We start from the raw sequence: 21,504 nt of genomic DNA, 5'->3' as shown, positions 1-21,504 counted from the left end.
TACTAAATACAGGGAATACTTTTACTTAATTTCAATGTGGTTTAGTTTATTTCATCAAAGATTATTACTGAACATACATCTTGAAAAAAACTTTTATCCAGTTTATTGTTTTCTACCAAATGTATGTCCTTTATCAGTCAGTGAAAAACATGAGCTCCTAACTTCTTTTATTTACGGTTTTTAAAGTTGAGAATCTATTGTTACTTGTAAATAATTTCATTTAACTTATTTAAACCAATTGTTACAGATTCTGTAGATGCTTTGTAATAAGATCATAGCAAGAGCTACCATTTCCAGGTTTACCATGTGGCAAACCTACCTTCAGCACTTTATGTGCCTTACATCATTTAATCTCTTCCACAACACACCAAGGTTGTTATTCCATTTTACAATTAGGCTTAGAAAGGCTAAGTAAGGTCATATAGCTATTCCAAAGACTCAAATCCAGACCTGAGTCCTAAACCTGAATTCTTAAACCTATCCTATACTCGCTTTAGGATATTCTACTAGTACTGTATTTAGATATTCTATTACTATATTTATACTTTCATGTAACACTGAAAAATCCTCAGGTAGAAGTAGTTAAATATACCTTCTGAATCAAATATTAAATTATGTTTGGTATGATTTCCATTTTAAATTTATTTGGGGCATTTAATTTCTTTTAAAGTGAAAAAATCTACATGAAACAATATTGTACACCTCAAGTAAACAAAATATGTGATTAACCTGAATACCCCCATTCCCACACCAGGCTCCATAACAAAGAGGTTGTTATACTTAATGCAGAGCTGCTGCAGGGCACTCACTAATTGGCTCCTGGTAGCCTAAAGTAACAAACATACTTCCTCAGGAACCTACCAGGCAGGGAACAACAGACAAAGACTATAGTTCCAACTAGAAAAGCAATGGTAAAATTACTAAGTAGTTAGCAGACAACTAATGATATAATAGTACACAGTCACAATTTATAAAACATTCCTTCCAAACACATCTCATAATTTTTAAAATAAGCTTTCTTGCTATTTACTAAAACAATTGTCTATCTACTCATTCCCCAACGTAAAAAATCATGTTCAAAGGTCAGGAACAAAAGTTCAAAGGCCTCTTCCTTGAAGAAGCATTTCCTAATTTCTAGCAAGCTGTTCCTCTCCCTTCCCGCAGCAAATGCTGTGTTCAACACAGTTCACTCTGCCTGGATTACAGGTCACTGCTTACACATCCCTCTCCCTAGTTTATGAGGCTACTAGTAACCTATGAATCTTATCTTCAACCCATCCAACCCCTAGCCCTAGTAGACTTTTACAGACATGTTTGTGAAAATAATTTTAAAAATTGGCAATTTGAATTAAGTTTTATCCTGGACAAGGTGATCCATGTAATTGCTATTTAAGTGGTATTAGCACTTTTGTCAAAAAGATATGTAAGCTTAAAATAAATATATAAAATACATAAAACATTTTTACTTGATGTATAATATATTCAAAATAGTTACATAATACTGTAGTTTAATATTTATATTAATTCTTACACATTTACATTATAATTATTATCTGTCATATAATAATACTGAATTATATTTAACACATCAAATAATCAGGTAACACTACCACCATATATTAAATATATAGAAACAGCACCCGTATTTTAAAAATTAAAGCTTTACTGCTATGAAAAAAGGTAACCACAGGTGATATGGTCACAGTAGTCCAAAAGGAAATGTTCTAAATATAGAAGCAGGAGGCCTGGAAAAGTGGTATACAGAAGTAAGGGAAAAGTATAAAAGAAAGAAGTTATTCTCTTAGTGAGAAGCTAACAAAAGGGGGCAAGGTTTGGTAAAACCAAAAGCCACTGGAGAGAAATACATGGAGTAATTACAGTGTTAAGGTGAACACATTTTAAATGCATTAAGTCCACAAGCAGTTACAGAACACATTCTTGTGTTCAAAGAAGCCAAAATATTTTCCAGCTTTCAAAAACAAATTCTCAAGAACTGTTATTATGTTGATACTAACTTGCTTGTCTCGAATAACTCAAAACACATAATTCCTATTCTCTAAAAACAAAATTCTAAAATAAACAAGACAGCACCTCATTAAAAACACAAAAAACCGTAGCCCTCTCCATCAAGACTGAAATGCCAAGTTTGATTCAAGACTACAGACCTGACATTGCTGTAATACAGTTTTTACAGTACTGTGATTCATCAAATTGAAGACACCGATTGAAGACACATCATTGGAATAATCCTCCTTGTTTTTTCTCCTTTACTAGTCCCCCACCATCCCTCCCCTCCACACACACACACACAAGCAGAATGGTTAAATCCCATCTATATTAGCCCAGAAATGTATCTCAGAGAGGTTCCCTTCTTCTCCATCCTTACTGTCAAGTGACCTCCATCAACTCTCACCTCAACAATCACGGTAACTTCCCAACTTGTTCTCTTGCCCCAAAGCCTCCTCCCTGTTCCCACTCCTGGCCCCAGCAGACCCCCCCACCATGCTACAGAGTTATCTAAGATATTACTCTGATCATATCACAACCCAACTGAAAAGTCTTTCAAAGTACCCCAACGCCTATACAATGTCCAGTCCTGAGCATGGAATTCAGACCTAATATTTACATGACTGCTTTTATGAGCTCTAAGAGCAGGATTTATATCTTAATAACCTCTGCTGTCCTTGTCTATAGCAAGTATTGCTCTATCTTATTAAAGTACTGCTGTTCATCCAAAAATAATAAAAATGAAAATATCATTTGATTATCAGATCTGAAATTCGGAAAAAGTCATACTGATGGCCTGGAGCAGCCACACGTCGGAAGCAATGGAATGAATCAGACCTGCAGGGCTTGCTTTCTTCATATTCTTAATCTTCAGAGTATAACATGTTTATAATAAAGGTTTGCTGACTGGGAGTTTTCTGAACCAGAACTCGATTCATACTCCAACAATTTCAAATTTACACTGGAAATGATTAGACCAAGTATCTGAAATTGGGACTCTCGAGTCTCAGACTTAAAGGTACCATAAGATCATGACTTGAGGGACCTTTGCATATTATGTAAAAAACAAACTGAGGAAGGACAGTCTTCTCTCTGCCCTAGATCCTGACAGTCTTAAACTGGACAAGGAAAGTAGACTGCCAATTTGGAATAGACAATTTTAGCCAAGAGGCCACAGGTAAAAAGTAAACGGAATAAAAGTCTAAACTTAGAATCACGTAATTTATGTCTCTCCAATGTATTGCTCTTAAAATATACATGTTCATTAATGGCAATTAACGAAGATTATTAATCTACATGTAACAAGCTTCTCTGCTTGTTGATTTTGCAAATAATCCTCTCAAATTCTATCTTAAAGCAAAATATTTATATATGATTTACAAAAATTAGTACACTAAGGTCATTGGAATATAATCTTAATACTCTCCTATCAGAAACTTCAAGAAGACTTACATACTACATCTTGTATTTGATCATAACAACCTGTTCTCTTTAACTATTGGACTCGCTAAGTGTTATCCTGTGTCCAGTGCCTAAGAGCTCGTTAATTACCTAAACTATACCTCCATAGGTCTTGTTAATTACCCGTCTCCTGTCTCAGAGGACCTTGTTAATAACTTGTACAGTCTCTCTAAAGAGGTCCTAACAACACATTAAAATTAAAGATGCTTTTCTTTTAGCACCTGTCAAGTGCTGTAAATTGAGAAATTTTCACATCAGTTTATTAGCCTACAGTAGTTTTTGTGGATTTTTTTGGCTTGTTTTCTTCTCTCACAGATTCTCTGTGTATCTCAATCTCTCAGCTCAAAATAATAATAATGATAATAACTTAGCAAAGTCTTTTTGTTAGAGCTTTTATTGTTTTCAATTTTGAAGTCTATAAATATCAATTTGCATTAGCAAGTTAGCAAAAGGATGGCATGGTTGGTGCCTGCAAATTAACCCATGGGGAGATGTACCAATTAATGAAAGCTATTATAATGAGTATTAGGATGACAAAGGGTAAAAAAGTTTCAAGTAGTACCTGGGGAGTTAAGCATAAAAGTTCTAGTTAGTGTTAAGGGAACTAATCACATCGCATATTTCATGCTCCTAGTCATTGTTTCATTAGACACATTTTGTAAATCCCTGGGCACTAATGGATTAATGGCTCCAAAATTCATGTCAAGTTTTTATTTTCTGTCTCATAAATGAAGCTACAAATTTTCAGCTGTGTAAAAGATTTATAGGCTGCTACGAATAACAGGGAGATTATCTTTAATATTAGACAAATAAGGATAAAAAATAAATATTGCTATTAAAGTAAACCTTATGCAGGATAAGGTTTACTAAGCCAAAGACTGAGCTTTAAACTTATACAGGGAAAAAAAAAATGTCCATAAGGAGCATTATAAAAACGAAGGTTTTAAAACTATGAATATAGGTCTTTTCTTTAGGATCATCTGTTTACTATAACTTTTTAAAATAAAAATGTAAGTCTACAGTGAAGTCTTTTTTATGGACATATTATACAACTTCATAATAATGGTTACATGCTTAAAAGCCTATGGTGATTTTTGATTTGAGAAAATTAGAGACACATTTAAATATACATTCTAGATAACTAAAGTTTTTGCAGCTTTTAAGAAAGGTATGGTACAATCATCACCGGAATTGATTAAAGAAAGCAGGGACGGAGGAAGGGAAAAGAGAAGTAGGTTAACCTGATCCGGAAAGGAAAAGGCATACTATCATGCAAAATTATAAAATATTAGTGATAAATATGAGATCGCCATCTCAGACACTATTTATGTACTGCCCTAAAAAATACCTCTTTGGCCTAAGTTCAGAGCAAAGAAGTAGACAGGTTCTTCCACAGCAAATACTGCAAAAGGAAATATATGCATACATGCTCTAATAAAATCAATGATACTAGGCATGTTATTATACAACATACCATTAAGTTCTGTAGCGCAACTAAGAGTTTGCTACATGGTATATTCACAACTACAACAAGGCAGAAAATAATGAAGGGAAAGTGTGTTCTTTGTGCAGGTCATAAACAGAAGGATGTTCCCAAAACAAAATTCTCTGGTAAAAATATCTCCCGTAAGGTCTTGCTCTCTGATGAGCTACCTCTAACATCAAACAACATTAGCTCATCCTACAGAGTATGCTTATATTACTGACTATATTTTTTTAAATTTCAGAATAAGACATACACCACAAATTTTCTCCTTATATTAATGAACTCTCTTAATTAACCAGGAGGTATCTTCAGTCCTAAACTGGAACCTCAGAAGAATATACCTCACAAATGTAGTCTCTTCAATTTATTATAGGTAGCATACAAACACAAGCATATTTTTTAAATGTTGTTCATCACTACTGATGCCTTGGTGTTACCTGAATCCTGAAAAACAACCCATCCACAGATGCCATAAATATTTAACAGTCAGACATTTCTGCCTGGTCTTCAACGCCTAAGTAAATTTAGATGTTTCTTAGCCATTCAACCAAATTCATACTCTTCTCCACACCCCCGTTTTAGTCAAGCCGATCTCCTCACTGATCCCTTTACTTAGTTAGGGCCCTGTACACAAAGCTAATATGACTAAACTGTCCATTCAACTATGACTTTACCAGCACGACTCCTGATTCCTATTCATAAATAAGTACTTACTGAACTTTTATGAAATAGATGATATAATTTAGATCAACAATTTTTAAGCCTGAGAATCAGCAGGAAGTTTTTTTTCTTTAAATGCTGACTTTTATTTCAGGGCCCACTCACTGAAGATTCTAGCACTGATGACATGCAGTGATCTAGGTGCTGCAGGCACCCACAAAAGAAGATTCAGCACAACTGTTCAGCAGTTGATACAGGTTAGTGGGGACAACTAAAACTGAGACACAATGAACATCGTACAGCAATTATGTTCTATATCAGCAGAATTCCACAGAAGGGAACACTATGTTATCAATCAAAATAGGATTAAAGAGTTTTCAACATCAAGGATAGCTAGGCTTAGGACACTCAGAGATGAGTGAAGAGTGCATTCCACAGCTGAGCCAAGGAATAGAGTTGGCCAGGCTTATAGGGACCGCAGGGTAGAGAGGTGCAGTAAGGAAATGAACTCACCTGGCACAGAAAGGTGAGGAATTGTAAAAGAAAAGTTGGGTAGTTAAGAAAAGCCTAAAATACAATAATCCTTGAAAATTAGGAACAAGAGTTTGGATTTGGTGTCGCACACCAGTGGTTCTGAAAGGTTTCTGAATTAGGCTTTCTTAAAAAGAACAAGAGGCACTATGGCCCCTGTGCCGTAAATGATAAATAATAATGATGCTACGTGCTATAATAAATAAATGCAAAAATCACAGTAACAATATTCTGAAAATTTATCATTCAAGACAAGGTTCAACAGTTATTCTTGTTTATCAGGTAGCCTTCCAAATGCATTCAGGGACCCAGGTTGTCCCTATCTTATGGCTCTGCCCTTCTTAAAGACCCCCATCCAGCTAGTACAGGGTTCAGCAAACTATCTCTGTAAAAGGTCAAATAATAAATATTTTTGGCTTTGTAGGTCATACAGTCTCTGTCATAACTACTCAACTCTACCATTATAGCACAAAAGCAGTCATAAACAAATGGGCGAACTGCACTCCAAGAAAACCTTACTTGCGAAAACAAGCAGCAAGCCAGATTTGGCAACCTTCAGCCTAGGGTATGGAGGAAGACAGGCAATATGGGGGACTGTATAGGAGGTTTTCATGGGACTAGACCTGAAACTGGTATACAGTCATCCCTTGGTATCTGTGGGGTATTGGTTCTAGGATCCCAGGAGATTACTCAACTCTCTGGACGCTCAAGTCTCTTATAGAAAATGCCATAGTATTTGCATGTAACCTACACACATCCTTCCCATATACTTTAAGTCACCTCTAGATTACTAACAACACCCAATACAATGTAAGTGCTATGTGAATACTGTAAATACAATGTAAATGCTATGTAAGTAGCTGCCAGCATGAAGCAAATTCAAGTTTTACTTTTTGGAACTTTCTAGAATTTTTTCCCCCGAATATTTTCGACCCGAGATTGATTCCACGAATGTAGAACCTGGGGATATGGAGGGCCCACCGTACATCTCTTCCACTAAGTCTTCAATAAGCCAGAACTTGGTCACATGTCCCCACCTAAGTGAACGGTCTAGCTCCATCTCTGTAAAAAAAAGGGAAATCTGGTTTGGTGAACATACCCACCTATTTCCACTTTCCAGAGGGAAAATAACCCAGTATTAAAGAAGAACTGGTTGTGAACAAATTATTGAAAATGGTATAACAAACATTCAGGAATATTTGTTTTTGGAAAGTTAATTACTGCTGATGCAAAAAATCATTATTTTACAAATTGTAGGGTTAACCACATAACAAATTAGTTGATACTGATTCTGCTAAACTACCTGTGATTTGTAATTAAAAAGCAAGAGCAAGAGCAATTTTAAAATACAAACAACTCAATACCAATAGTAAATTAAGAAAACATTTTCCTGAAAATTATAATCCCAGCTACCCTTTCACATACACGTGTAGTTGGACTTTTACAGCATGCCAAGTGTTAGACAGTGTCCACACTTCTTAGAATTGGCATCCAGGACACACACAATACGGTACACTCACCACACCCAATTCAGTGTTCTCTGGGTCCACAGCTAAACCATGTTTCTTAACTGGCTGCACTCAGGTTGGGACATGACTGAGCGCTGCCCAATGGGACACACGTGGAAGTAATGGGTACCACTGCCAGGCCTGGCATATAAAGACGTCCCACATGTGATCCTCCACTCTCTCTCCCTGCTGCACGGCCTTGGAGGATGGGTGTTAAAGGGTGGCATCACAAGAAGGAAGGAGTCTGGTTCCTGAGCAACTGTGTTGAGCTGAGCAATAGCATGGAACAAAGCAGCCACTTCTTCCAGCCCCGTCTCAGAGAATTCAATTGTGACAACAAGGAAAAATAAACTTTTACTGGAGCAAACCAATGAGATCTGAGGTTGTTTATTGCAGCTGATAACCTACCCTAATTAATACAGAGTTCTTAACAAACTCCAGAAATATGTTAATTAGGATATGAATATTAAATTTTGGTAGTCCCTTAAAACTCACTTAGATTTCTAATCATGTTTAGTTGTATATAAAAATGCACACACCTGCCTTTATGGATCTGTTGTTGGTGTTAGCAGGTGTCTCAGTGTTATTAGCCCACACTGAGCTGGAAGCAGGAGACTAAGGGAATGAGAGAATGAAAGTAGCATTTTAGGAAATCCATCTGCTACACCGTGTTCATTTAATCAAAAAATGCTTTCCAATACCAGCTACTTCCCATCATGCTGGAGATGAAGGGTTGAAAGATGAATGAAATGCAGGCCCTGCCCTCATGTTGTTCATGGGGGTGAGAGGGAAAAAAAGTGGCTGGTCACATTAGTGAACAATGAGATGCCCACAGAAAGGAAGATTAGGTAAGAACATGCTGCAGCACAAGGAACAGATACCTCTTCCTACAAGAGTAAGAGAGGCTTCAAAGAAGTGGGGGTGGGTAAGAGGAAAGAGACTGAGAATTAGTAACTGCAGGGAAAGGTGTTTCAAAGAGCCCTGCTCTTTGTAGAAGTAACCCAACAAAAAGCCTAACTCATTTCCTCTCTCAGTTTTATGTAAGACTATGGGATCTATTCCAAGAACAGAACCAAAATGCAGTAATTTTTGTGATTACGAGGTGATTTCTTCAGGTGGACTTTACTTACAAAGAAATGAAAACTAACTTTCAAGAAAGCGTTCCTTAGTATTTAAAATTTTTTTGGCATAAAGAAAATTCTACGGTTGTAATCATACACATTATTCACCCAGAGGGTAATAATATGGTTCCTGTGTACCTGCAATCATAGCGGAGACAGCTCACTAAAGAACAAAATCCAGTTCCACAGCTACATATTTTACCCTTCACTTTGTTCAGCATTCTCAAATACATCAGTCGGGCTTCCCTGGTGGCACAGTGGTTGAGAGTCCACCTGCCGATGCAGGAGACATGGGTTCGTGCCCCGGTCCAGGCAGATCCCACATGCCATGGAGCCTATGGTGCTGAGCCTGTGCATCCGGAGCTTGTGCTCCGCAACGGGAGAGGACACATCAGTGAGAGGCCCGCGTACCGCAAAAAAAAAAAAAAGAAAAAGAAAAAAAAAGAAAACATCAGTCACAAGTGTCCAAGAGAGGACTTCCCTGGTGGCGCAAGTGGTTAAGAATCCGCCTGCCAATGCAGGGGACACGAGTTCAAGCCCTGGTCTGGGAAGATCCCACATTCTGTGGAGCAACTAAGCCCGTGCACCACAACTACGGAGCCTGCACTCTAGAGCCCGTGAGCCACAACTACTAAGCCCACGTGCCACAACTACTGAAGCCCGCGTGCCTCCACGACAAGAGAAGCTACTGCAATGAGAAGCCCGCGCACCACAACAAAGAATAGCCCCCCTCGCCGCAACTAGAGAAAGCCCATGTGCAGCAACGAAGACCCAACACAGCCAAAAAAATAAATTAATGAAAATAAATTTTTAAAAAAAAGAGTCCAGGAGACTCTGTAAATGGATCTATTTAGCACTACAGAAAAAAATAATTCACAGCATGTGTCCTAGTGATGTGAGTCTATAGCTTCAAAGTGCATTTGGTTTAGATGTTAAGGTGAGAAATCTAAAATGTCCCATATAACTGAGGAATGATACTGGGAGGATAAATATGAATAGACCAAACTACCTCAGACTATATCCTTCCTAATTCCACTCGAGACAAAGTTGCTTTCCAAGAATTTGAACTGTACTCTCTTCCTAGATCTATTTATATTCAATCCTTCTTTTTTTATACTATTAATTAGACCTACCCCTTTATTGCAAATGTTTCACATTTATCACAAAGATGGTTTGTGACACAAAAAGGAAGAGTAACTTCTCAGGAATCTACAAATGTTTCTGTTCTTATAGCTGGCATCTCATGAATATGAAGAAGAGAAATTCTTAAAGTTAAAAAACCTATTGTTTTTCACACATTTGCAATCATTTTATATAAATATCACGAAACAGCTCTAATTTTGATACAGTATTAATATCGAAGTAACCCAAAACAAAGCCTGAATTTCAGAAAATGCCACACTCACTTTTAAAACATTAATTTTTAAGTCCACGTAAATAAGCCCAAGTATAAGGCAATTAAAAATTTGAGGATACCTATTTTTCCATATGCTGGCATAATTTAAAAATTATTTTCCTATTGTTTCCCATTTTTCTTGCTTTTCTTTGACTCTAACATTATGTAAATTATCCAATCTCTAAGTTATCTCAGTTCTTTACAGTAATCCTCTTCAAAAAAAGTTCAGTTAAAGAGGGGAAAAAAGCAAATACATTTCTATTTACCTCTGTAGTTTAAGACTTAACCGCAATATGTGAAGTACACTATGTAAAATACCAAAATGAAATGCTTGAGAATAGCATGAAAAAACCATGGACTCTTCAATAAAATATTAATACCATATGATAAAAACGTATTTCTTTGGAGTACAGTCTATAAAGAAAACTGAACAATACTTTCTAAAGCCACAGCAAATACCCATTTATTGATAAAAGAAACACAAACTTTCCCTGGAAAACTCTAAATGCATGTTTTAGAAGATCAGAAGACAGGCAGGAGATCACAAGCCTAAAAGGGCAATTGTTAGTACTATTTTCTGTTTATAGTAGGACAACACAAAGCACTGTTCTTGAACAAAGTATGACATGGCAATGTAAACAGCAACCACCGTTTATGGGTTCCCTATTTGGGGCCTGGCTTTGTACCATGTACTTTATCATTTATCGTCTCCCAATCCTATCAAGTAGATATCATTTTCCTTATTTCAAAGATGGAGATGCTGAGGTTGAGAGAGGTCACAGAGCTACTGAGCCAGGTTTCCCACTGGGGTCTGAACACCATACGTCCTTGCCTTGGGAAAGAACGTCTATGTTACATGGCAAACAGTCTACCATGCTCTTCCATGATGACTGCTTAAGGTTCCAATAAATTCATCTTACTCTTTGCTTGAGGTTTCCTTAATCAGCTATTCTACCATTCACTTCTGCAAAATCTATCATTTTATTTAAACCATACAGTTCCAACCTGTACTAAGGAATTAGAAAAGTACTATTACATAACTGAGAACAGATTTTGAAAATCTAAACCTTATCATGATAGATTATTTCTATAACTATAAGTCATCATTACAGATACTCTTTGATGTATTTATAGTACCCACAAGGTTCACTGAATTCCAATAAACATTCACAAATAAAAACTACTCTAAATAGCCATTTAATAAGGATAGTTAACACCTATTATGAAAACCATTAATACTGAAGCCAGCATTTCTTAAAGAATAGTCCATAGGCTGCTATTGGTCCATAACTAATCTCCGGAAAATAACATCTAGAAACACAACTTATCACCTAAATTTCTGGCTTGAATTAACTCCCACTGGTGATTCACTCCCACTACGTCTCATCAAAAGCTATGCTGTTTTCTCTGTAAGTTTCAGTGAGCTTCTGGCTAACATAAGTAGAAATAAACTACAGTGGGGATTAAGAATCTTTTATCCTTCTAAGATAAAAAGTTCAATTCCAAAGATGTATGCAACACTGCCCGGCTCCAAAATTAATTATAAAAATAAGATAAGAATTATTTTTCAAGTAAAATAAAAGGAATTTAAAAAGGATATTTGATACTTTCAAGTACAATATTTTCCAAAATAGCACAATTTCCCCCCGTTTAAGCTTACCTTGAAGATGGCATTATATTTGAAGCCCTGAATTTTGTTGTAAACGGATTAGTTGACTCATAATCAAAATAGTCCTGACGATTTTCACTAAATGCATTAGGTGATTTCAAGTCACAAGGGCTATCAGATCCCCCATTGTTAAGTCTATCAGATCTTCTGCTGTCTTTTTTTCCAGTCACTCTTTCAAACAGGCTAACTTTCTCCCTTTTTTCTCTTTTATTTTCTTTTCTTACTTCAGTTGATTTTGAAAATAAATTCATGCTGCTGTCCCACGATTCGTTGCTTTCTTCAAATGGATTTTTCTTCCTTGGCAGTGTTGCAAATTTTTGGGGTAATGAAGCAGTCACATTTGTAAATGGGTCATTTTGTCTTCCGAAAGACGATTCACCTTCACCCACACTGCTGTCAGGTTGGTTCATTTTAGAAGTATCAAAGCTTAATGTTCTTCTGTGTGGAGATCTGAGACTTCCTGCAAACAATTTTGTAGTTAGTACATAATCAGTGACACATTACATCACACTATTTGACATGTTCTGTGTGCATACTGCTGTTTTTAGAATGAGAGCAATTAGCTATTTAAAGATATTAACCTTTTAAAATAATCAAGGAAAACAACCTTAAAATGCTAAGGTACAGCGGTACGTAGGCTAATAACAATTAGTATCTTGCTAGACAATTAGTAATTTACTCAGCTCAGAAAGAAACAATCACATAAACAAATTATAATGTCAAAACTAAAGGTTCTGCTTGGCATCATAGTGCTATAAATTCTCAGACTTTTTTTCATCATTAGCATTAAATTTACTTGCTTACTTCTGAACATTAAAAGTTTCTTTTCTAGGAACTTTCCGATGAAACGGAATATTCATTTATGCTTCAGGCTTTTGAGACAGGAGAAATGGCAGTTAAGAAGCCAGGCCATGAAAAGAAACCAAGAATCATTTTTATTCTCTAATAATATAAATACAGTACTGAATGCAGACAAGCTCTGCCTTTAATATACTTACCAATTTTGAGTACAGTAGGTACTCAATAAATATTTGATGACTAAATTTAGAAAATACTAGCAAGAAACTCCAATTCTTATTCTCTAACTTTGAAGTCAAACTTTAAAAATTAAGAGGGTAGTTCAAACCACGGAGGATCAACAAGAAAGAATGCATGAGTCACTTACCACTTTCCGGAACTGCTCCAAAGGAACCTATCTGGTGTCCGAGAAGATGCGTTTGAGCAACAGTGCCAGCCTTCAGCTTCTCCGAGGATACGTGGGCCCCAGTTAAATCAGACATTGAATGCGCTGAAGAGAGTCGCTGAGGACCCAAAAGGAAAGGCTTTTTTGGTTTAGATTTCATCTGTATTTCACTACTTGAAAATTCAGTATTGGCATCAGGCATGTGAGAACTTGGAATGATTGCAGAAGATGTATCAGAAAATGTCCCATCATTTTTTCTACCTTTCATCTTATCTTTTAATTTTGCAAAAGGAGATCTTGTTTTGTCCTTCATTGATAAGTCAAACATACTTGCTGTCATATTGTTCCTCATAAATTGAATATTGACCTTTATCTCACCCCTGTTTTTGGCTCTTTTTCCTTGTTTGGATTCTAAACTAAACCACCTTAAAGAGAAGGAAAAACTGGGTTGTAACATGTAATGAAGAGAGGATTATTGAGCTCTGTTGTATACAAACAGCTTTTTAGGTAAAGTTACTCTACATCAAGGCAATCTAAGCACTAAACGAGAAATTGTCAGCCAGAGTGCTTCTGGTTTTATTCAATGCTTCATTTAAAAAACAGGTAAGTCTCTGTCATGTGGCATATACAGAAGGAATCAGTCTTTTTTGAAAAGCTATTTAGACAACTTTTTCTTTCATGATTTGAAAATCACTCATCATCAAAAATTCTTACCAACCATACATAGCCTATTATGTTTCCATCTGGGGTAAGTGTTGCTAATGGCTGAAGAACATTTTTTAGCATTAAAAGACACTAAGATAGAGACCCTGAAATAATTCATCAATACAAACTATTTTTGAGCACCATAAAATGATAATGACTAATTTTTTAATAAAATAATAAATATTTAGCCTCTATCTCAAAATAGTTCCTCTGCAAAAGCTATTAAAAGAATTTTGTTAATATGGGAGACTACTCCATATAGTTTGCTAATCATGAAAATCGCATATGATATAATTTGCATTCATATAAAATGGGTCAAAGCCTCTTCCTGAATAAAATATGCAAATTAATAAAATGCAAGAAGTGACAAATAGTCATAAATCTTGTAAAGCGTTTTTGATGAAAAAAGAAAGCTTACGTGCTTCCTCTTAGAATCTATTTGTTTCATTAACTGTTGGTACTGTGACAATACCAAATAAAACTTATTTTAACTGGAGCCATATCCTATGCTTTTAGTCACTTCAGTGAATTACACTGCCCATTTTTAAATGATGTGTAAGAAGCAAAGTTTATTTTGGTTTTGTTTACAGTATTTTTATCCATGAGAACCTCTCCAGCTGTTGGTGTCACAAATGGTCAGTCTACAGGGCAAACAGCCAAAAAAACTACAAACGCCAGCCTAGAAGAGAGTTTCCACAATGTTTTCACATTACTTAACAATGAAGTATATTATCCGTCCTGTATATATCTGATATATCCCGTATATATCCGTATATTATCGGAGACAGGTCATCATTTAAATACAGCTCTGCAAGTGTTAAATTTTCTTAGCTACAAAAGGAACTCTGATCTAATTTTACAGGATATACCAGAAGAAGCTACATTTACTATCAATTGGAAGACTGGTTCAAAGGCCTTTCCAGGCAAAAGAAAACTGGCACATAATACATATACCAGCTACATCTTAGCAAGTAACATGCAAGAGAAATATTTTCTATTTAATTTGAAGCAATTCAATCAATTAAGATCTAGTTGCATCAAAACAAGCAACTTTTTAAAGAGAATATCTTATAATAGAAAGCATTAACATGAGACCCTAAATAGAGAAAATCCCTTATCTGAGGCAAATGGTGAAATCTGAAAACTCAGAGACTAGAAATAAAAAATTACAGCAATAAATTCTGTGGAATAGAGAACCTTCAACAAAACAAAGTTGAGCACTCGAAAAGCCTGGAAATGAAGCAAGGTTATATATCCAATTATTAACTCACAGTTTGGGGAAACAGAGCATTTTCCATGGGGGAGAAATCCTTCCGATGGATGGCCCATGAGAAATGCTCTATTAACAACTCAGGTTATATAGAAAATAGGTGAATCCACTTTGCAAGAAATGCACCCCCCAACCCCACAAATCCCCAAACAAAATGAACCAAACAAAAACTCCAAGCATATAGGGTTTGCATGTGTATAACAAATCAAAGCAAATCTGAGGAAAAAATGAAGCAATAACCCAATAAATGTAAGGGAGTAAGGGTAATCGAAATTCATAAATTTTAGAAATGAGACCAAATAAATCATCTAGTCTAACATCCTTATTTCACATATGAGGAAACTGAGGCACAGAGAATAAGTAACTTCTCAATGTCAGATCGGAGTCAACAAGGAAAATAGCCAAAATTGATGAATAACAGCTGCATGAAAATAGTAGTTGTTTTGTATCTAATGAATCACATATGTCAATAAGGTTAAACGCATACCAGGTTGTACCTTACAGGACACTGTATTTAATCAGGAGACATGAGAGCCAACAAAGAAGGCAATGTAGGTTTTGTCCTGCGAGACTGTAAGCTCCTTGAAGGCAGTGTGCCTCGCACTAAATAAATGTTTACTGAATTTTCATTTCTAGAACTATATTCTTAAAACAGCCATGCTACAACCCTGTGTGTGTGTGTGTGTGTGTGTGTGTGTGTGTATGTGTTGCACTGTTTTGTTCTTTGGTAAGGAAAGATAAAGACTTAGGTAAGCTTTAACGGATAAAGCAAGTCAGTGTTTGAATATAAATTGTAAAAACAGTATTTTCCTTCCTCCTCGTCAAAAAAAACCCTCCAAAAACCCAACTGCGAAGAACTTTAATATATCAACTGAAAATACAGGCATGACAAATAACTCTAGCTGCTTTGTTTTGAAAGTGATATAATAGGGAAGTCTTAATGAGACCTTCAAGAATCATTCCAGAGATAGCACTTGTTTTCCCAGGCTTCAAAAAGATAAAATGAAGACATAGCATTTGAGGCTTAGTGGATTAATGCTGATTTTTTTTTCACCTCTGGAGTGCTGGATTTAAACTGTATATGGCCTCTGTTCAATTTTTAGTGGGCACAGGTCCATGTTCAAAAACCACCACACATGTGGGAACTATTCCCAAGCAATTGGTACTGTGTGGTCAGAAATGGGACAAGATTGGCAGTAAGGGTGCCAGAGGCCAGGACGCAGGTGCACTGCAGAGCTAAAAGTCCTAAAATCTGCATGTGCTTGAGTCATACCTAACTCTGGGGACTCTGATAGTTACTACTTTTCATGAGCATTTAAAAAAAAAAAAATCAACATCACCCACTTCTGCTGTTAAAAAAAAAAAATCAATCGGTATTACATAACAGCATGAACTATTTTACCATTCTATTATTAAATACTGTATTGTTTCCTTAAATCTCGTGCCAGAACCGACCCAGACACCCATTAAAGTGGGAGATACAGAAGTTCTCTTTCCATGCCCCACTCAAAGTGTTCTGGCTCAGGCCCCTCTTCCCCTCTCCTTGAAAGAAAAAAAAAGGCTTTTAATTTCAAGGTATAAAAATAAGTAAAATGATAGTTTTAGCCACCACACTTCTTGGCTTGTCATACACAACTGGAAGACAAGCTGTAAATACCTGTCTTCAGTGTCAAGAGTAGAAACTGTCACACCCAGCAGTTCCATGGGACTTCTAAATCAGCTGGTAGCCTTCATCACTCATACCGGTTTTCTAAAAAGCACTTGGGAATATGCTGACAAGGCTCAACAATGTGCAGAATATTAAATATCTTTCTTGCAACACACCGGTGACTCAAGTCTGTCTCTTACTGGGCCATATGTACAGCTGTGCTGGAAAAGGAAGCTATTAACTATATTAAAAAACTAGAAATATTACCAATAAAGAGATCTCATCAAATACGTGGTCCCCATTTACCCACAAAGAAAGAAAATGTTAGGGATTTAATAACATATGAAAATCACTTTGAATGCAATAACATCACAAGCGCTCTTGATAACATTTAAAAGCATTTTCCTTCCCAAAAGTTCTAATCCATTTCATATAGTAGCCAATAGAGAATTTCTGTAAGGAGACTACGATATTGGAGTATCGCTTACAGCCAACTTTATTGTAATTGTGATGCTGCCAAAGATAAGGAGTAAAACAAGAAGAAACTTTAAAAGCTTATTTCATCCTCAGAATCTCTGGGTTCACACAGTTGGGCCTACTTTCACTCGGAAAACTTATATTTCAGAGAAGGCCTGTAGTATATCATCCATTAACACTAAAAGTACGGAAAATGCAGTATGAAATTTGCAGATGCAATATACTTAAAAGTTTACATTCAAAACACTTCTAAATATTATTTAGTAAGGTCATCTAAAATTGGCAATTTGAAATAAATTATTTGGTGATTATCCATTTTTCAGTTTAAATTTGATGAAAAACTCCTCAGAAGTAACTGAATGCTACTTTGTAGGTATCAAACAGTGTTATTAAAATCATTGATATATATTCAACTTTACACTTTTCTTTAAACCCTTTTCTCTCCTTTTAAAATATTTTCATCTCTTCAGTTAAATATTTACCATTTTCCTCCAGCATTCCTAGTATTACTTATCTCTCTACCCTTTTATCCCACATATATTAAACCAAAGACCTGATTAAAAAATTTTTTTTCAATAAAAACTCCAATCAAGAGAATCTTGCAGGAAGATATGTACAGAAAGAACATGAGATGGCTGTTTTAAAATATAAGAAAATAACATGAACTTCAAGAAAGTTATTATAAAAGTTCTTCTTAAAAGCATAAATAAATTTCAGTTATAACTGAAACAGCAAAGCTATTTTTGAAATCTGAAGTCCTCATAAATTCAACCTATATTTTTCTCTCACTAATTACATCAACCTTAATGTTTTCTCAGACTAGAGAAATTATAAGTTTAAGCAAGGGGTGAGTATCTCTATCTCAGAAAACATACTATTTTCAATTTAAGACATATATCCTAGTTTTAACTTATATTATGGTTTTTTAAATTAGAATACATCTAACCTAAGTTTGTAAGTCATATTAAAAAGCCCATGTTTTTATTGAAGATGTCATTAAATCATTTCATCAGAAGAATTTAATCACTGTCTCCAATCTGACTAGCATTTAATATGGTCTAAACACACTGGCTTTACAGAACTAACTTTGAAGTAATTGCATTCAAGGTTGAGGATATCTGTACATACTTTTAAAACTTTTCTTTTAATAGCTTTAGACTCCATGAAGATGTACTGACCCTTAAATCTGAGCTAAAATAAAAGTCAACTGTGTTTATAATGATGAAATAAAATACTGAGTTCTAAATTTGGTAATTTACCACTTAACAGCTTCAGAGTTCAATTAAAAAAAAATATATATATATATATATAAGACGTCATATTGGCAGACTTAATTTTCTGATGTTCCATTTTCTGAAAAACTGTTCATGTTTAAAGATTGTAACAATTTACATATATGTTGTTTTAATTGGTCAACACTATGGTCCAGTCCTCTTATTAAGCAGTGAAACAATGTTTACTTAAAATCCTGCGCAAAATATTCAACTATTGAAGATGTTTACCTCAAACAAATGAGAAAGTAATGGATCATTAAAGACTCCACTTAAAAAATGTTTCTTCACAAGGGCTATTTTTACTTCAGATTCATGCAAATATGGTGTTTAAAACTGGGTCATATTTCAGTCCAAAAACCAATGCCCTAGATAGACAAATAATTTCCAAGAACAGGAAATCCATAAATGAGATAATAGTTAAACTCCCCCCAATTCAAAATAAATTACATAACTTACTCTGTTTTCCTTCTTTGTTTGTCCTCAAAGATGTCATTGAGATTGATGGCCACCTGCCCTAAAAACTTATCCAGACCCACCAGGGACCTGTGCATAACTATGAGGAAAAGGATGTATTTCTCTGGATTCCCCTGCATTAGCAAACCAGGCAGCTCAAAAGAGGCCTCTTCCTTCCAGACTGGCTCAAGGGTTTTCTCAGCTACAGACGTGGAGTACTTTTCCTTGCCCAGCTGAATTATAGTGTATGTGTCATTGGTGCCACTTTTGCCTTTTGGCTTAAGATCTTTGGCTTGGAGCACTGTGACCTGCACGTGGGTCGGAAACCACTTTTGGGCTTGCTCGGAAAGCATCATTCTGTCCTTTTTCTCTGCACCGAGTTCACCAGCGCAGGCAGGGCCCCTCCCGCAGGGAGAGCCTGATTCCTTAAATCACTGCATCCTAAGGACACTTAACGGAGACAGGCAAACTCACAGCTGCCCGACTTCCCTACGGCTGACGTCCAAACGGCTTGCTGGGGCAGCCTGGGGGCACAGCTGCTCTGGGGGTCCCCTTTCCTCTGGAGAAGCACAGGGGCCCACCATCACCTGGCCGCGCAGTCCAGGCCTCCGCGCGGAGGCCCGCGCCTCGCGTCCGCACCTCCACGCTCCGCCGGCCCCGGGGACTGGCCCTCGGCGGCGACTGGTGGCTCCCAGGCCTCCGGGCAGGTGAGGCCAGGCCGCCAAGGCCCGAACGGAGGGCGGCAGAGGTGGGAGGGCGCCCCCGCCCCAATTCGCAGCCCCGGGCTTTCCGCCCGCCTCCTCCGCGCCTCCCGCCCGCCCGGCGCTGGTCCGCGGGCCCGGCTGGGCTCCTCCTCCCGACCCCGGTAATACGAACCGCCGGCGGCTCGTGCGGCCTCGCTCCCTCTCGCAAACCTCTCCCGCCTCCTCCCCCTCGCCTCGGCTCCTCCTCTCGGGCGGGCCTGGGGGCGGGGGCGGGTCGCTGTGGGGTGGAGTGGGACCGGGGGCGGGGGACGCTGCAGCTCCGGCGCGGAAGGACCGCGGGGTGGGCCGCTGGCGGAAGGACGGCGGGCGCGGGTCTCGGCCTAGCCGAGCCGGCGGCTCCTAGCACCAGGCGGGCGGCGGCACTTCCGGGTTGTCCTTCTCCATCTTGATCTCGGGAATGCGACGGGGCGGGGCAGGGCCGGGCGGGGCCCGGGGTCAAGGGTCAGCACCTCCCCGGTTGCCGTGGTGACCGGGGGCGTGTCGCGCGGGCGCTGAGGCCGTGAGCTAGGCGCCCAGTGCTGGAGGTTCCTCGAGCAGGGGGGCTCTGGGGACAGCGGGACACTGCTCCGAGAGGAGGCAGTCAAGGCCCAGGGCACGCCCGGTCTTGGGAGAGACCCAGTTTCAATCTTTGGAAGCTGTCTTTGCTGTACCGTGGATGCCCAGTGCCTGGCACCGAGCGGGCGTTGGATGAGTGGTGGTGAAATAAATCAGTCCCTTTAACTGGCCGAAAACATACTTTTCCCCAACCCCTTATCCACTCTTCCCTTTTTGAAAGGAGAGAAGGCTGCTAATTGACTGGAATGACATCCCCCACTCAGACGACAGGAAAAAGGGAAGCGGATAAAAGATTCCAAAGCTAACACAGGGGTTAATAAATTAGATCCTGGGAGGCACTGGGCTGGAGTCAAAAGACCTGGTTCTGATCCCACATCTGCCACCGTCGAATGTATGACCTTGGTCAAGTCATTTCCCCTCCCTGAGCCTCGTTTCCTTCACAGGTAAAACAGGTCTCCGTAAAGTCTGAGACGCCATCGCCACTCTGTGGGCTTACGCGTCCAAAGGACCCCCTTGGGCACTCACAGTCTGTTAGTCTATCTAACGTCAGACGCCAAACGCAGAGGTGATTCTGGTTGTATTCGGCTAAGTCAACTAAGAAAAGCAAACAGCCTCCCTCACCAAGGGCAACCGACAAGTTCCTTACCTGCCCTGAGGGCAAGTCCTGAGGGACACCAGCGCTGTTGGAATGGAAGGGACGGTGTTAAGAGAAGAAAATGTGGATGTGTTAATACTGCATTTTTTCTGAAATCAGCCTGATCTAATGGGAAAAGTTTGGGTAATGGCTGATGAGTCAGGAGCCTTGCTTGATGTCCTGACTGCCAGAAATTCAGTACAAAGCTTGTGATGGGCACTTAGCTTCCTGAGACAAGGAAGTTAGATTCTGGGAGCCTGGATTTCCTAGTCCATAAATTGTTGATAAAATTGCTACTATAGAGTTGGGAGGGGTATTAAGTGATTATACATATTCATTTCCTGGCATAGTATGGAACATAATTCTAAGTCTCCCTTCCTCCCTCTATTTATTACAAGATACATTCTATCTTTATTGTATTTATTTCTGTTCATGTCTTATCTTCCCAAGGAAAGTCTAACCTCTTTGGATTGCCTTGTGTATCATGGATCATCACTTCACAGTGTTTAGCAGGCAGTAGACACTCAATTATTGAATGCCCTTCTCCCTTTTCAAGACTAATTTTGAGAATAAAACAATATGATAGATGTGTATACACTTTTCCAACTTAAAATGACTATAAAAGTGTAAGGTATTGTGTTTATTATTTTCAGGCAATGTTTAAAACTTTTCAGTTTGGGGAGAACATTGTGTTCTCCATGT

At 37.9% G+C, this 21,504-nt stretch overlaps 1 protein-coding gene across 1 annotated transcript in view; it reads right to left on the bottom strand.

Annotated features, from left to right (window-relative positions):
• The window catches only part of RAB11FIP2 (RAB11 family interacting protein 2), a 41,293-nt gene extending 21,515 nt beyond the window's left edge, over nucleotides 1-19,778 (bottom strand). Inside the window, exons 1-3 of the mRNA XM_030839431.3 lie at nucleotides 18,853-19,778; nucleotides 13,005-13,447; nucleotides 11,831-12,299 (exon numbers count right to left, since the gene is read on the bottom strand). Of these exons, the coding sequence (XP_030695291.1) occupies nucleotides 11,831-12,299; nucleotides 13,005-13,447; nucleotides 18,853-19,205 (1,265 nt within the window). The 5' untranslated portion in view covers nucleotides 19,206-19,778. The remainder of the gene's footprint in view (nucleotides 1-11,830; nucleotides 12,300-13,004; nucleotides 13,448-18,852) is intronic.
• Between the last annotated feature and the right edge of the window lie 1,726 nt (nucleotides 19,779-21,504).

Source organism: Globicephala melas, chromosome 16, assembly GCF_963455315.2.
Source record: "Globicephala melas chromosome 16, mGloMel1.2, whole genome shotgun sequence".
Classification (NCBI taxonomy): domain Eukaryota; kingdom Metazoa; phylum Chordata; class Mammalia; order Artiodactyla; family Delphinidae; genus Globicephala; species Globicephala melas.
The sequence above is the reverse complement of the archived record's forward strand: the minus strand, read 5'-3'. Positions and strand labels throughout refer to the sequence as shown.